Source organism: Suillus fuscotomentosus (assembly GCF_016647785.1).
Source record: "Suillus fuscotomentosus strain FC203 chromosome Unknown F5891scaffold_34, whole genome shotgun sequence".
Lineage (NCBI taxonomy): Eukaryota > Fungi > Basidiomycota > Agaricomycetes > Boletales > Suillaceae > Suillus > Suillus fuscotomentosus.
Window position 1 is genome coordinate 82,277 of NW_024539546.1, and position 13,080 is coordinate 95,356.

At 47.4% G+C, this 13,080-nt stretch overlaps 6 protein-coding genes across 6 annotated transcripts; 5 read left to right on the forward strand and 1 right to left on the reverse strand.

The window, feature by feature from the left end:
- Positions 1 to 53: 53 nt before the first annotated feature.
- Positions 54 to 2,575, forward strand: F5891DRAFT_1039712 (uncharacterized protein). Its single transcript, XM_041361961.1, has 3 exons — positions 54 to 182; positions 247 to 942; positions 995 to 2,575. The coding sequence occupies exons 2-3, from the start codon at positions 471 to 473 to the stop codon at positions 2,197 to 2,199; spliced, it is 1,677 nt and encodes a 558-aa protein (XP_041224692.1). The 5' UTR covers positions 54 to 182; positions 247 to 470; the 3' UTR covers positions 2,200 to 2,575.
- Positions 2,576 to 2,645: 70 nt separating this feature from the next.
- On the forward strand, positions 2,646 to 4,116 carry F5891DRAFT_1039715 (small GTPase Rac1). Its single transcript, XM_041361962.1, has 9 exons — positions 2,646 to 2,772; positions 2,869 to 2,970; positions 3,018 to 3,049; positions 3,105 to 3,143; positions 3,194 to 3,212; positions 3,262 to 3,443; positions 3,500 to 3,606; positions 3,658 to 3,791; positions 3,844 to 4,116. Exons 2-9 carry the CDS (start codon positions 2,955 to 2,957, stop codon positions 3,897 to 3,899), a joined length of 585 nt encoding a protein of 194 aa, XP_041224693.1. The 5' UTR covers positions 2,646 to 2,772; positions 2,869 to 2,954; the 3' UTR covers positions 3,900 to 4,116.
- Positions 4,117 to 4,119: 3 nt separating this feature from the next.
- On the forward strand, positions 4,120 to 7,370 carry F5891DRAFT_416472 (uncharacterized protein). Its single transcript, XM_041371746.1, has 17 exons — positions 4,120 to 4,356; positions 4,408 to 4,437; positions 4,490 to 4,494; positions 4,547 to 4,656; positions 4,706 to 4,780; positions 4,837 to 5,139; positions 5,194 to 5,251; positions 5,299 to 5,489; positions 5,552 to 5,674; positions 5,723 to 5,762; positions 5,812 to 5,821; positions 5,874 to 6,146; positions 6,195 to 6,559; positions 6,614 to 6,767; positions 6,817 to 6,926; positions 6,980 to 7,020; positions 7,071 to 7,370. Exons 1-17 carry the CDS (start codon positions 4,291 to 4,293, stop codon positions 7,235 to 7,237), a joined length of 2,121 nt encoding a protein of 706 aa, XP_041224694.1. The 5' UTR covers positions 4,120 to 4,290; the 3' UTR covers positions 7,238 to 7,370.
- Positions 7,287 to 8,841, forward strand: F5891DRAFT_416578 (uncharacterized protein). The gene is made up of 3 exons (XM_041371747.1): positions 7,287 to 7,659; positions 7,716 to 8,204; positions 8,253 to 8,841. Exons 1-3 carry the CDS (start codon positions 7,503 to 7,505, stop codon positions 8,591 to 8,593), a joined length of 987 nt encoding a protein of 328 aa, XP_041224695.1. The 5' UTR covers positions 7,287 to 7,502; the 3' UTR covers positions 8,594 to 8,841.
- Positions 8,763 to 10,841, reverse strand: F5891DRAFT_954468 (cytochrome P450; the record flags this gene model as incomplete). Its single annotated transcript, XM_041375260.1, has 10 exons — positions 8,763 to 8,841; positions 8,893 to 9,036; positions 9,087 to 9,218; positions 9,273 to 9,544; positions 9,598 to 9,611; positions 9,661 to 9,897; positions 9,954 to 10,235; positions 10,286 to 10,341; positions 10,446 to 10,575; positions 10,631 to 10,841. The coding sequence occupies 10 exons, from the start codon at positions 10,839 to 10,841 to the stop codon at positions 8,763 to 8,765; spliced, it is 1,557 nt and encodes a 518-aa protein (XP_041224696.1).
- A 185-nt stretch (positions 10,842 to 11,026) lies between these two features.
- On the forward strand, positions 11,027 to 12,510 carry F5891DRAFT_1039745 (uncharacterized protein). Its single transcript, XM_041361963.1, has 5 exons — positions 11,027 to 11,187; positions 11,241 to 11,594; positions 11,654 to 11,747; positions 11,800 to 12,004; positions 12,054 to 12,510. Exons 1-5 carry the CDS (start codon positions 11,064 to 11,066, stop codon positions 12,153 to 12,155), a joined length of 879 nt encoding a protein of 292 aa, XP_041224697.1. The 5' UTR covers positions 11,027 to 11,063; the 3' UTR covers positions 12,156 to 12,510.
- The last annotated feature ends 570 nt before the right edge of the window (positions 12,511 to 13,080 follow it).

The following is a 13,080-nucleotide window of genomic DNA, read 5'->3' on the forward strand; positions in this document are numbered from 1 at the left end:
GAGAGACGTGTCAGCTCCGCTTAAAATGTGAGAAATAATCGTAGTGAGTACATCGTCACCCGGTCGACAGTTTTCGCAGCGACCCCTCCCGTGATATCCCCTACCAGCCCGCCCACTGTCACGCACGTCAAAATCTAATTATCTTAAGCGGTTTGAGACACCATCAAAAGTCTTTTTTACGCGTGAGTACTCGTTGCGTTGGGCAGGAAATATGTAGCGCTTAATAAGAGTAATCGGTACACATAGCCTAGCAGTCACCTGCCATGTCAGACACGCGACCTACTCTAAACACCTCGTTTTCATCTACTAGCACGTCATCTACGAACGCAACTCGCACCCTGAAGCGACGTTTGACGTCTACTTCGGACCTCCCTTTTTTCACGCCTGCCGCCGCATCATTTAAGCCAAAGCCATATACACCAAACGGCTCTTCAGTTCCTGTCCCGCCGCCGCCTAAATTACAGCCTTCTATGCGGACGCATTCAACGTCATCCTTAGTTCAACATATGCCTATGATGGATCCTTCCCTGTCTGACCCGAATATATTTTTTATTCATCCTCCGTTCGTTGCCTTTCCAAATGCTCACCTGTACCCTGAAGGCCTCTCCTACTCGCTGATGGCTGCGAATCCGGATTGGTTCTTAGATCAGAACGATTTTGTCAACGGGTTGTCTACCAATCCAGATGCAATCCCTTATCCTCCGCAGCTTGAACCGCCCAGAGGATGGTGTCCAGCCAAGAAAAAGGATCTCAAGGCTTTGGGCCCTGATGGCTGGCCCGAAGGTGAAGAGCCCAGGCTGCGTTGCACATTCTGCAGGAGAACGTATGCAGGGGTCAATGCAAAAAGTATGTGGAGGCGACACGTATATGAGAAACACAAGATTGCCATGTCGAATCGTCGTGAGGGACATGATCGTACTCGTGGTGGCCGCGGATCTGGCAGTAAGCTTATGCCCGAGAGTTGGCATTTCCTGATAACTAATTCTCATTTCAGGGGAACGAAATAACTATCACGATAAGGAAAATTATACTGATGATCATCGGGGTTCAAGGGGACCAGATAACAAATCCAGGAAGTCAAGAAACTTGTCCTCAAGGAATAGTATAACACCTACCCCAGACCCAGAGGATGATGACGATGCAGATGATGATGATTTCCCTGTACCCTCTGCGCCTGTCATTGAACAGAATGAGTTTCCTGCACTTTCGTCTCCTCCCGTCCTCAAACATGCAAAGCCATTGGACGAAGGAGTCACGCTAACAGATTCCTATAATTTGCGGGCAATTCAAATTGATGACTCGAGTGCATCCCCAAAAACATCAAGATTTGCTATCCCCATGTCTCCTTATGACCCGACATTGACACCATCGTTCCGCCATTCTCCACCGCGTCTTCCTTCAGACCAGCCCTGGCGCTTTCCGAGTCCAAGCCACCCCCTTCATTCTGGGGCTAGGGAGTTTTGCTTGTCGATGCTCGCGCGTGCGACTCCTGTAACGAAAGGTTCATCTGTTATCGATTCAAGCTCCCCAAGCACTGGTACGACGAGTGTCATGAATACTCCCTGCAGTACCACTTTCCGCGGAAAGACGCTCGGCGACCTTAGCAGCATATTCACCGAAGGAAGCTCTCCCATCATCTTTAGACCTTCACCACGCCACTTATTTTCTGATAATCGTTCGCCAGTGCCAGTCTTTACTCGCCTTGACTTCCGCAAACGCTTGAATGACTCCTCACTCGGCGGCAGTCTTCGTCGCAAGCTTGGTCATGACCGGAAAAAAACTGCCATGAACAATTCCTTTGACTTGCAGGGCGGCTGGCTTTCTGATAACTCGCTCACATCTTCGGTGAGCAGTGCAGCGATACCAAGCCCTGCCCGCTTAACCAGCGATGATCCCTTTGGGAGCCCGTTCAAGCCGCTTGGATCTACCTTGCGACACCCGCCCGAAAAGAGGGTCATATCGCCGCCTCTATCTAGTCCAGAGGCGGAAAGCCCAGTGATGAGACATTTCCGTCTACCGGACAATGAAACGTCAGAATCCAATGACGGTCTCGTTGGCCTAGGCATTGGGTTGATGGCACCGTTCGATCTTTCTACTTCAGCGGAGGAGAAGGATGAAGCGGAAGTCGAGGGAGTGTTAATTGATGTTGCGGATGATTTGGCACCACCATCAAAGAAACGCAGAGTGACGTTTGGTTAGCCTGAGTGATCTTGTTCGTTTGTTCTACCAGTTTTCGATCCGCTTTGCCTTTGTATGTCGTTATATCTGAATGGTTTCCGCTATTTATCAGCTCCAGAATTTTTCACTTGGCTTTGGCAATTGTTTCAGATTTGTACATGTACACCCGCCCAACCTACCTTACTTGTATACTGTTTTGCCTTGACATGTATTTGTTCCTACGGCCAGTGGCCGGGTTTCGCCCGGAGGGGGATCTCAAATCCACAACATGATTAATGTGATCACTACCCCAGCACCGAGATTTTACTTGGAAAGTACGTCGTTAACCGCTCCACCTAGCGTATTTATTACGCCATTGTGATGAACGAATGAAATACAGTACATTTGGTGCATGAGGATGTGAGAAAAAAGCGGAGATATGAACGAAATATTCCTAATTTAAGGTATTGTTGATCCATTTATTGTACGTTTGCGGAGAGGCACATCAAGGATATCAAGCAAGGACAGCCTAGTCGCACCGATTCCAGGTGCAAAGCATTCCCCCGTACATCCGTCGTCGGTCGTCTTGCCTCCTACCGTCTTTCAAAGTTAAAGGTATGTTTAAATCTGTGTCTTGAGCTGTGATGGCCTCTGTTTCAATTTGCTGACAGCCACAAACCACCCGGGCTTATCTCCTTGCGAAATTGGCAGGTCTATACAAGCACTCGCTTATTCTGCGGACACATTGCTTTCCTCGAGGGCTTCTCTTTCAGGCAACCAAGTAGGATTCAATCAGAATGCACAATATCAAATGTATGTCTTGCTTGTCTACTGTCGATATCAGCTAACACGACATTTAGGTGTTGTAGTCGGTGATGGTGCTGTTGGCAAGGCAAGTTCTCCTTCACATCGAGGCTCTAGCGTCGAGAGATTCATGAGTGATCCAGACGTGTCTTCTCATCTCTTATACCACAAATGCCTTTCCAGTGAGTTTTATGTGCTCTTGTGTTGGAGCAACGTTCAAGTTGTTTCATAGGGAGAATACGTGCCAACAGGTATGATCGGTGGGTGACCTGACAATGCTGCCGTCTCACTCAGTATCAGTATTCGACAACTACTCTGCAAATGTGATGGTCGACGGGAAAACCATTTCTCTCGGCCTATGGGATACCGCTGGACAAGAAGATTACGATCGTCTCCGTCCACTCTCCTACCCTCAGACAGATGTCTTTTTGATCTGTTTCTCGCTCGTCAGTCCACCTAGCTACGAGAACGTTAGAACCAAGGTGCGTCACTCTTCGTTCAAATACACTAACTGTTTTTGTTAACCGCAGTAATCCAGTGGTGGCCCGAGATTTCGCATCATGCACCATCTACTTCGGTGGTCTTGGTTGGCACTAAACTGGATTTGCGCGAAGATCCTGCTACCATCGAGAAACTCCGTGACCGGTAAGTTCTGGCATGCTACCCGAGACCTGTTCTTAATCCCAAATTACCCAGACGCATGCAGCCCATCCAGTACACGCAAGGAGTCTCGATGGCGAGGGACATTGGTGCTGTCAAGTATCTCGAATGCTCTGCGCTATCGCAAAAGGGCCTAAAGACCGTGTTTGATGAGGTTATCCGTGCTGTTTGTGAGCCTGCTTGTTGGTCCTCATCGCAGGACGTGTTTAACCAGACTTACAGTGAACCCTCCCCCGAAGGAAAAGAAGCGCAGTGGTCGTGGTTGTGTTATCGTATGAGAGTGGACTTGTTATTACCATGCTCATATAGATGGATTTTCTTTGTTTTATCATATCACGCCCATTTATGTTGTTGCTTCTGTTACGACCTATATGTTGCATCTGATGGGTTCTTAGTCATGATTGATATGCGGGAGCGTACTTAGTGCGAGTCTAAGTAAGATGTCGAGTGTAAATATTATGGTCCCGGATATGGTTGAGCGAGTTACTTTTGGGATTGTTTTAGGATTGACGTTGTCTGAGGTGGTTCTTCGACGTTTCAACACCTTTGGACCTGCACTTCTTCCATTGCTTCCACTAGTGGACCTTACTTATCAGTTGGTCCAAGTTTGCATGCTGTAATCACTCGCTATCATACTCTTTATCAAGTCCACGTTTCCAATCTTTATCGATGCCTAAAGCACCAGGTTCAGTCGGCTCGGGAACAGGCGGCGCTACTGTACTCAAGAGAAATCAGGTCCAAGACTTTTTTCTCTTTCCCTCCCCAAACACTCAAATCATCTTTTAGGCCTGCCATCAGTGCAGACGACGCAAATTGGTGAGTTTCAATATGTCATTTGAGACAGCATTCTGACCTATATCACTACAAGAAATGGTAAAGTCATGTCTAGATGAGAGCTGCCTTTGCTCAGATAATCATCCACCAGTGATGCCAGACGACCCTGCTCGACGTGTGTTCGCTCGCACAAGCATGCTCGCGACCATGCACAGCCCGGGGCAAACTTACCGGAAAGGCCGGAATGCACATTCGACGAAGGTACGCGTCATCGCTGGTAGATTGCTCTTGTGTTCAAATCTCAGATCAGTTGCAACAACGGAGACCCCATCTACTCCATCAGATAGTCCCAAGAACAGGTTTGAGCGATTGGAGACTCGGATAAGTACGTATATGGCTTGCTCAATTCGTAGAAACTCATCACCAAATTCTCGTCCTCAGAGGAGCTCGAGGCACTTTTAAGCCAAAAGGAGCAGGCAACATCCCCAGATGCTAATCCATCTAGCAGTTCGACTCTTTCGTCTATTCAGAATTCACCTGCTTCCATTCAATCTGTGCCATCAAATTCACGTCCTGGTTCGGCATCCACAATGAACTTCCCGAGCGACCTAGAGTCACTATTGTCACCATCTAATTTGGACATGAATGCTCAGACGGTTAACCCATACTTTTGGAATGGCAATTCACATCTCATTGAAGGTGCAAGCGCCAGGATCGATGCTCCCTTGCTTTCATCTAGCATGGGTACGTGTGGCGACCCCTCTTTCTTATAAATTTAGACTCCATTTCTCTTGGCAGACGTCATCTGGTCACATTGGCCTGTCAACCTCCCTCACCCAGAACTTATTCGTCATTTGTAAGTCGTTTCTCCGATCAATTTCTTCGGCTTATTGTTCGTACCAGGGTCGATATGTTCTTTTTGTTTCACCCGCACGCATCCCGCCTTTTCCACAGGGCTAACTTCATAGCTTCGCTATCATACCCGCCGGATCATCCTGATTTCCCCGTTGCACCTGTTCTACATGCCATATGCGCCGTCAGTGCCATCTACACTGCAGCTGGAGGACCCCGGACAAATGCTGCAGACTTTCCATGTAAAAACTTCATCTTTTAATTGTTCCAACGCCTATTTGGCTGACAATCACCTTTGTGGCAGACGAAGGACAATTTGCACAGCCGGACCTGCCTGATACATTTGCAGAGCAACAAGCAAGTCACGCTAAGGAAACGGTCGAGAAGTACTTGAACAGAGGTCAACACTTGGTGCAATGCGTGCAAAGTCAGTGAGTCTATGTGAGCGGCTGCGTAGTGACTAACTGTCTTTTAGCGTATGTTCTACTGACGTGGTATTATTGGTGTCACTCGAAGTCAGTTTATCTTCTATCGAATGTTCTCTTACTTACCAGCTTGTGGCAGATGGGTTGAGGTTGCTATGATTTACATGCCTTGTGAAATATCGCTAACTGCCTTTGATGCAGTTATTTACTTGCAGTGGCCAATCTTTGCGTGTTGCGATTCCGTTGGGACTTAACATTTGCCCTCCATTTCGTTCGTTACTTGGGAGCTCCCCAACAATGTCGATAATCTCGCCACCTCGCACTCCAATTGAGGACGAAATACGAAGAAATACCTTCTGGCTGGCGTACGCAGTTGATCGCCAGCATGGATCTGGCACTGGTTGGGCGCTCTCTCTTGATGATGACGACATCGCCCAAGTTTTCCCAGTCACAATGGAGCAGTTTGAGTTGGGGGTTAGTACAACACTTGCTTTTCTTCCTGCTAGCTGATAATCTACTCAGATACCTGTGAACTATAACGTGCGCCAGTGGTGTCACGTCAGAGAAGCGGTGCTTTTCCATCCCCCCGATATCACCGATTCCTTCACGTTATATATCAAGAGCACTATGCTTCTTTCTTTCGTCAAAAACTTCAACCACCGATACAGGATCAAATCGAATTTGGGAGACGCGAGATTCCTACCGGCAAGGAACTTTGCAACCCAGGTGTATGGAGATCAGCCAGATATTCGGTCATCCCCTGCCTTTCTGGAATTGGATCAGTTGCTCATGTCTTTCCGGTCATCGTTTCCGAGTAATCTGAAAGACCCATTCAGAAATGGACAGGTGGACACGCACTTATACACGACTTTCCTCACCGCACATGTGTGAGTTGTTGAATTTTTGTGACTACGCATCTAAGCTCATTGTCATACTTTCAGATCAATGATTTTACTTCATGAACCTCACGCCAGTTTAGAGAGGAATTGCACTTCCGCTGCCAAAATGCTCGAGAGTGCCCGTGCAATTCTTGAACTCATATATGCGATGTGGTCCACGAATTATGATATCGGGCTTTTGGACTATTTCTGCTCGGTATGTGATAGCTAACCTGAGGTCACTTATATCTCATCTATTTTGCTAGTTTTGCTGGTATCTTGCCGGTCAATGTTTTGGCCGTTTCCTCCGTGCTGCCCAGGAAGCTGCTTGTGTCCAACAAATAGACACCCTACGGGCAGAGCTCGACTTTGTAAGGTCAGTGGTGCGTTACGCATGGTGATTCCCTGAATAACAAACTCTTGGCTCAGGATGGCATTAAGCAAGATGGCCGAACGAGTTCCCCTCTCATGTACGTTATTCGGATGACTTTGCTTCCGGTACTCAATGTTATATTTTTAGACCGGTATCAGAGAATGTTGGATGCCGTGCATTTGAGTCTTGCGGACGGGAGACCAGTTTCTACTGTCAGCGATCAGCAGCTGCTTGCCAATGTCTCGCAGGCGAGCGCAAATCATCCCGACGTGGCATACTTCCTTAAGATAAATAACATAAATCCCCAGCCTTGACTTTTTCCCCACTTTTTTTTTGAAACCAGTTTGTCTCGTTATTAAGTTATCGCAATAAATAATGTATTGTAAAGTTTACCATGTTTTGCCTCTGTCCATGAAGTACTTTAGCAGCTACAGCTCCATGTACTTTCTTGTTTTTTTTTGAATCTTGATGTGATACAATTACGACAACGATCATGCGTTTCACTGTGTATGTAATTCGTTTAATGACCTTTGGACGTCCTGCCTGGCCAGACAAGCCTGGACGAACAATAGACTATCGATGTCGAACACTCTTCCTGCATTGGCATCAAGCTCCGAAGAAGTGCAGGAGTTGCCTGCTCTGAATTTCTTAGGTCCGCCCGGAACATATTCCCATCAAGCGGCGTTTGACGTTTTTGGTGATTCTGTCCGTTATGTCGCAAAGCAGACCATCACTAGTAAGTCGGTCTTCTCCTGGTCAATCATATCTGTAATGATCTATGGGATTCTCTAGGTGTCTTCGAGTCTTTATCGCCCGAGCTGCCCTTTGGTATCATACCCCAAGAAAATAGTACCAATGGGTCGGTGATCGAAACTTACAACCTACTCCGATGCGAATCCGCCGGTCGAGATAGTTTTGTGAGAGGGGAGACAAACCTATCGATCAAACACTCCCTGGTAGTTCGGAAAAATGTCAAAATCGAGGACATCGAACATGTTTTCAGCCACGAACAAGTGAGATCACATACGTCTCCCTTCTTGTATATAACACATCTTGATGCATCACTGCAGGCTTTAGGCCAATGTAAGGCGTTTTTGAAAGGACACCTTCCAAGAGCGTCGCTTGTGCCGACAGACTCGACTGCGAGCGCTGCTCGTGCATTGCTCAACGCACCGTCCGAGAGCTTTGACCCCTTCAAGAGTGCAGCGATCTGTTCAACGGTCGTGACTTCGCTGTTTCCTGGCCTGGAAGTGTTGCACACTGGCATCCAAGATGGAGAGTGTATGTGATGTTTATGATGCATCGCAGAAATGAGCTAAGATTTTGCAGCCAACATGACGCGCTTTTATATCGTATCCTATGGCGCCGACGCTCGGGTCCCATGGCAAACGCCACCCATCTACCAGAAGCGTGCTCTGATCCGTCTCTTACCTGACAGAGACTCTTTGGCATGGGATTTTTCCCGGGCGATCAAGGCACTCAACATACCCATCTCCCGCATAGACCGACGACCATCCCTATCTTCAGCCACCTTCCATGATGTATACTTTCTTGAAGTGTTTGCCGAAGGGGGAGAAGAAAGTGATATTACCTGGTTCGATCGTGTGAACCAGGCTGTCGAAAGATTAAGGCAAGGGGGTCTGGAATCCACAATTCTGGGCATATGGTAGTACAGATATTCGTGTAGGCCAGAATTACAAGTATATTCGTTTCATGCAAGGTCTACTTGCGCAATATCGTGTCATAATAAATTTTCGAAATCCATCCGTTAAGCACGCGAAGCCGAGAAACAGGAGAGCCTGAAGTTCACAATCTAGACCTCCCACCGATGCACATAGTTCAGGAGGCAGTACCCTTGATTAATTCATCGGCTCTTTCCGAACGAGGTATAAAGCGACATTTGAAGGGCTTGGGTCGGCTTATCGTGAATGTAAATAACTCATCTTCTGAAGGTAACGAGATGACACACCTTATCATGGAGGATGTGTATGCAACTTCAGGTACTATCTCGAGGCCATTCTCATCAATGCCTCTCTCGATCGAGTACACGGATAGAATGCACGCAATGGAAAACCAAATAGTTTCGTAAGCTAGCCAGCGTCCAGGGCACATCCTGAACGAAGTGAATACTTTTGGCTAAATGAAAGTGGTTTGGTAACAAACCGTCGTCCGAACCCGAAGGCTGGCCAAGGAAGCTTGTTGATACCAAGGTCATCGTTCTTCTTCTGGTCTGAGAAACGCTCAGGACTGAAAATTAACGGATCCGGGTAAACATTGGCGTCATGAAGGATTGCCCTATAAATTATGTATAAGTTTCATTATTTTTCATTTCATCGATGTTTGACTTACCAAACGTTGGGCAAGATCGAGGTGCCGTTTGGAATAAAATAACCGTTGTATTCATCATCTGAAGTTACAAGGCGAGCCAACCCCATAGGGAGTACTGGATTCCATCGCAGACATTCCCAAACAACGCAGTCAATAAATGGCAGTTTAGATCTATCAGCAAACGTTGGCAGGCGGTCCATGGCAAGAATGTCATCAAGTTCTTGCTGCGCTCGTGTCTGCACTTCGGGATGAACTAGCATCGCCAGAACGAAGGAAAGCAAGGTAGACACTGTCTGCAAATTCGAATAAGTGACGACCAAAGAACTTATGAATATTTGCAACGAACCGTATCCGCGCCAGCTGAGATTGAGTTAGAACATGTCCAAGTGCAATGAAAAGAATTACCAACCTGCATAGGAGATACCTGCCACGTTTTTAATTATGGTCTCATAGTCAGGATCCGAATTTACATCCTGTTCTAACTTCTCTAGTTCCTTTTGTGCAAAACACGGAATAGCAGTGCCGTTCGCCATGCGTTCCCTGACTGCCTGAAATGGTCGGTCGATCATGTTCTTCGTCATTGTGCGCCATATCAACGCTTGACGCTTGAAATGTGCGCCGGGCATGCGTGCAGGAACGTATTTTACTGCAGGCATGGATGCTAGTCAGTACTATTGATCATGGCTCGTGGAACCGACTTACAAAATGGAAGATAATCTACCAGAAATGAGCCAAAGATGCCTGCCATACCAAGACCCTGCATCGCTTCGTCTGCCAATGTGACGTAAATGTCACCTTTGTCTGAAACCTCATGTCCGTACGAGATTTTCATAACGATAGCCGCGGCTGTTCGGCGCAAGTGGTGAGCAAAATCATCCGGTGAATGGGCTAAATTTCGGAGAGTTGTATAAGTCTCCTTAGTGACGACCGAGTAATAATCCGACGTCAGCAGCCTGTGAAAGTGACGACGGAAGAGGGATCTGTCTGAGGGGCGAAAATTCGCTTTTACATGCCTGTTATAATAGACCACGTACGCTGTTTCCACCTCGGCCCGTACGGCATTGACGAAAAGAGCCAATCCCATCCCATCCTACGGCTTTCAGCCACGTATCAGTGATCGATTCACAGCAGTACTTACAGTTCGACCACCATAGTTCTGACAGGCCTGTGTTCTTTCATGATTACCCAAGAGACAGATCAAGTCGCAGAACGACTTGCCTTGAAGAATATTTTTTGCTCCGCCTTTCAAAAAGTTCCTCTGCTGCCTGTGCCGAGTTAACGACAATGATGGGGTTGCCCAGAACGTAGATATAGATGATGTCGCCTGTCAACGTTGTGGGTAGATAAGTTATTTGATAGACATGTTCCATGTGCCCTACCGTATAATTCTTTCCACTTGGCATAATGAAGCCACTGATAGCTGGACGGCAAATTAAGATTGCCAAACCAACCTGTGGGAGGACCAGGCGGTAGGGGCCTCTTCGCGGCAACTGTGGCAAGTAAAGTGCGTGGTAGGAACCATGCGAGTGCGAAGAGGGCCAGAAAAAATGTGGAAAGATCAGCGAGGGGGAGGCTGAATGACGACGGCATCATATTCTATGATGGAAGGGAAGATAGGCTGACGAGGCAGACGTGAGGATACGAATTGCCTCGCCAGCTGGTATTTTATCTCGGTGTGACGATCTGATCATTAGAGTTCTATGCAACCCTTAATAACTACGTACAGTTGACGTACAGATTAGGCGAAGCATTGCCCCTGATAAACCCCGTGACGTGTCGCTTCTTCTTTGCACCGCTTTCAACTTGTCAATAATGGCCACTAACCCATTAGCTGGCCCATCAGCCCTCAAGGATATCGTCCATCCTCAGTTCCACCAGAACAACTTTCCAGAAGAACTCTATGTAAAAAATGAACTTGGTCTCAAGCTCGACAAAGGTAACTCTCTTCGGTTTTTAATACCATCTCTTCCACTCACAGGTTCTTTCAAGACGATCAAATATGTCGTCTGTCCTTGACCCCAACTGGATGTCCATTGGGACCACTCCACTGTCCTTTACGTCATACAACGCCCTCTTCACAGAACTTTCAGCCCCCAAAGCAGTTACCCACACATCCTCGCGAACGAGAACGTTTAGCTACAGTCTGTAAACATTGGCTACGTGGTTTGTGTAAAAAGGGCGATGCGTGCGAGTTCTTGCATGAGTACAATCTCAGGCGGATGCCAGAGTGTTGGTGGTATGCAAAGTACGGTTATTGCTCAGCAGGAGATGAATGCCTCTATGCTCATCCCAAGGAACGCCGTGTTGAATGTCCTGATTACAAACGCGGGTTCTGCAAACTAGGTGTGTGCCTCTGTCAACTCGTCACGTCGGATCTATTAATCGTATGGTATTGCACGTAGGACCAACATGCCCTCGCAAGCATGTTCGCCGTGTCGCCTGTCAACTCTACCTAACCGGTTTGTGCCCCCTAGGTCCAGACTGCCCTCGTGGCCAGTGCGTGTAATCTATACTCATTCTTCTTGCTTGACTTCTTTGTCATTCCTAGTCCGAAACCTGACTTACCGCCACCAAAATCATACGAACCTCCATCACCGCCTTCAAATCGTGACCTTGGCCCGCCGCCACCAGGATATGGTCGGTATGCTGATTTCGATCGGGGAGCCATGGGTCCGCAGGCGACGTCGCACAGTGGAGGACCGAACGGTAGTGGACCACCTCGTAGAAATCTCGATGAAGTGCTGTGTTTCAAGGTTTGTTTCTATGCGTTTATTTTTAGAGGAAAATATTCATCATGCCCAGTGCGGAGAAAAGGGGCATTATGCCAATCACTGCAGGAATCGTAATGTACCAGGCAATCGCGGTGGTTTAGATCGTGCCAAGAGGTTCGGCATGGAAGATTGATACCAGGCACCCATTGCCTCGTGAATGTACTTTGTTGTGCCTCGGAATGAACCTGTCACCTTGAGAGAAACGACACACATATGTGCAAGCGTCACCAACTACACGAAGTGGCGACTTCCGTCACTCCAGGTACCTGCTGATCAGTGCACCTGAAATAATTCCCTTTTTCTAACAAGGTTCAGACCTTCCTCCTGCCGATGCCTAACCATGTCAAGTACGCCTGGGAGGGGCCATCTTATTTTCGTTGAAATGCAGCATTATACATACAAGTACTAGCACCGAGAAGCATCTTGGCCAGGCCGGAACAAAATCCATATGCGGGATATGAACAAATGTCGTGATATATCATGTCAAAGAGAGTTTCTCCAAGGTAGCCCCATAAATAAGTTGTGCGATTTAAAGCGTCCTCAACTAAGATTTAAGTTCAAGGTGTCATAAACTCCATGCGGCCCGTAGCGCCGAAACTGTCGTGCACTACTGTTTTATACTAGTATCTGGTACGGAAACGCTCTGATCACTAAATGATTAGGACTGCTGCAAGTGCATGTGCATGAGAGCTTGACAGACCATTCGCATTAATGTTTTGGTGTTAGCGATCCTAATTTGGTGGCTTATGTCATTGTTTGGCTGGCGACAACGGGGACCAACTTACAATTATGTAAATATTCGAAGCAAATAGTCTGATTAGGCTTGAATATTTGAATTAGAGCGTACTCCCACCGTTTGCCCCTCGCCTCCGAGCCCATTAAACTCTAGTAGCACAGTTCGGATGTCTCTTGTAGCCACGTTAAATGCTGATTCTATCTGGTTTGCTCATACGCCTTCCCAAGCTAACGCTCGGTCCAGCCCAACCTCATAGATTGTGTCATTGACTCTAGGGCCAGCCGAAGCTAGACTCTTGTAGCCACGTCAAATGCTGATCCTA

What these genes read in the sequence shown, in the direction of transcription:
- F5891DRAFT_1039715 (XM_041361962.1), top strand. An exon ending in ACGAGAACGTTAGAACCAAG is followed by an intron (nt 3,444 to 3,499) that starts GTGCGTCACTCT and finishes GCAGTAATCCAG; the next exon opens with TGGTGGCCCGAGATTTCGCA. An exon ending in ATCGAGAAACTCCGTGACCG is followed by an intron (nt 3,607 to 3,657) that starts GTAAGTTCTGGC and finishes CAAATTACCCAG; the next exon opens with ACGCATGCAGCCCATCCAGT.
- F5891DRAFT_416578 (XM_041371747.1), top strand. Translation starts at nt 7,503, where the DNA reads ATGTCGAACACTCTTCCTGCATTGGCATCAAGCTCCGAAGAAGTGCAG. An exon ending in CGCAAAGCAGACCATCACTA is followed by an intron (nt 7,660 to 7,715) that starts GTAAGTCGGTCT and finishes GGGATTCTCTAG; the next exon opens with GTGTCTTCGAGTCTTTATCG. An exon ending in TGGCATCCAAGATGGAGAGT is followed by an intron (nt 8,205 to 8,252) that starts GTATGTGATGTT and finishes AAGATTTTGCAG; the next exon opens with CCAACATGACGCGCTTTTAT.
- F5891DRAFT_1039745 (XM_041361963.1), top strand. Translation starts at nt 11,064, where the DNA reads ATGGCCACTAACCCATTAGCTGGCCCATCAGCCCTCAAGGATATCGTC. An exon ending in ACGCGGGTTCTGCAAACTAG is followed by an intron (nt 11,595 to 11,653) that starts GTGTGTGCCTCT and finishes TATTGCACGTAG; the next exon opens with GACCAACATGCCCTCGCAAG. An exon ending in CCAGACTGCCCTCGTGGCCA is followed by an intron (nt 11,748 to 11,799) that starts GTGCGTGTAATC and finishes TGTCATTCCTAG; the next exon opens with TCCGAAACCTGACTTACCGC.
- F5891DRAFT_416472 (XM_041371746.1), top strand. Translation starts at nt 4,291, where the DNA reads ATGCCTAAAGCACCAGGTTCAGTCGGCTCGGGAACAGGCGGCGCTACT. An exon ending in CTTGCTTTCATCTAGCATGG is followed by an intron (nt 5,140 to 5,193) that starts GTACGTGTGGCG and finishes TTCTCTTGGCAG; the next exon opens with ACGTCATCTGGTCACATTGG. An exon ending in GCAGAGCTCGACTTTGTAAG is followed by an intron (nt 6,927 to 6,979) that starts GTCAGTGGTGCG and finishes CTCTTGGCTCAG; the next exon opens with GATGGCATTAAGCAAGATGG.
- F5891DRAFT_1039712 (XM_041361961.1), top strand. Translation starts at nt 471, where the DNA reads ATGCGGACGCATTCAACGTCATCCTTAGTTCAACATATGCCTATGATG. An exon ending in TGGTGGCCGCGGATCTGGCA is followed by an intron (nt 943 to 994) that starts GTAAGCTTATGC and finishes TTCTCATTTCAG; the next exon opens with GGGAACGAAATAACTATCAC.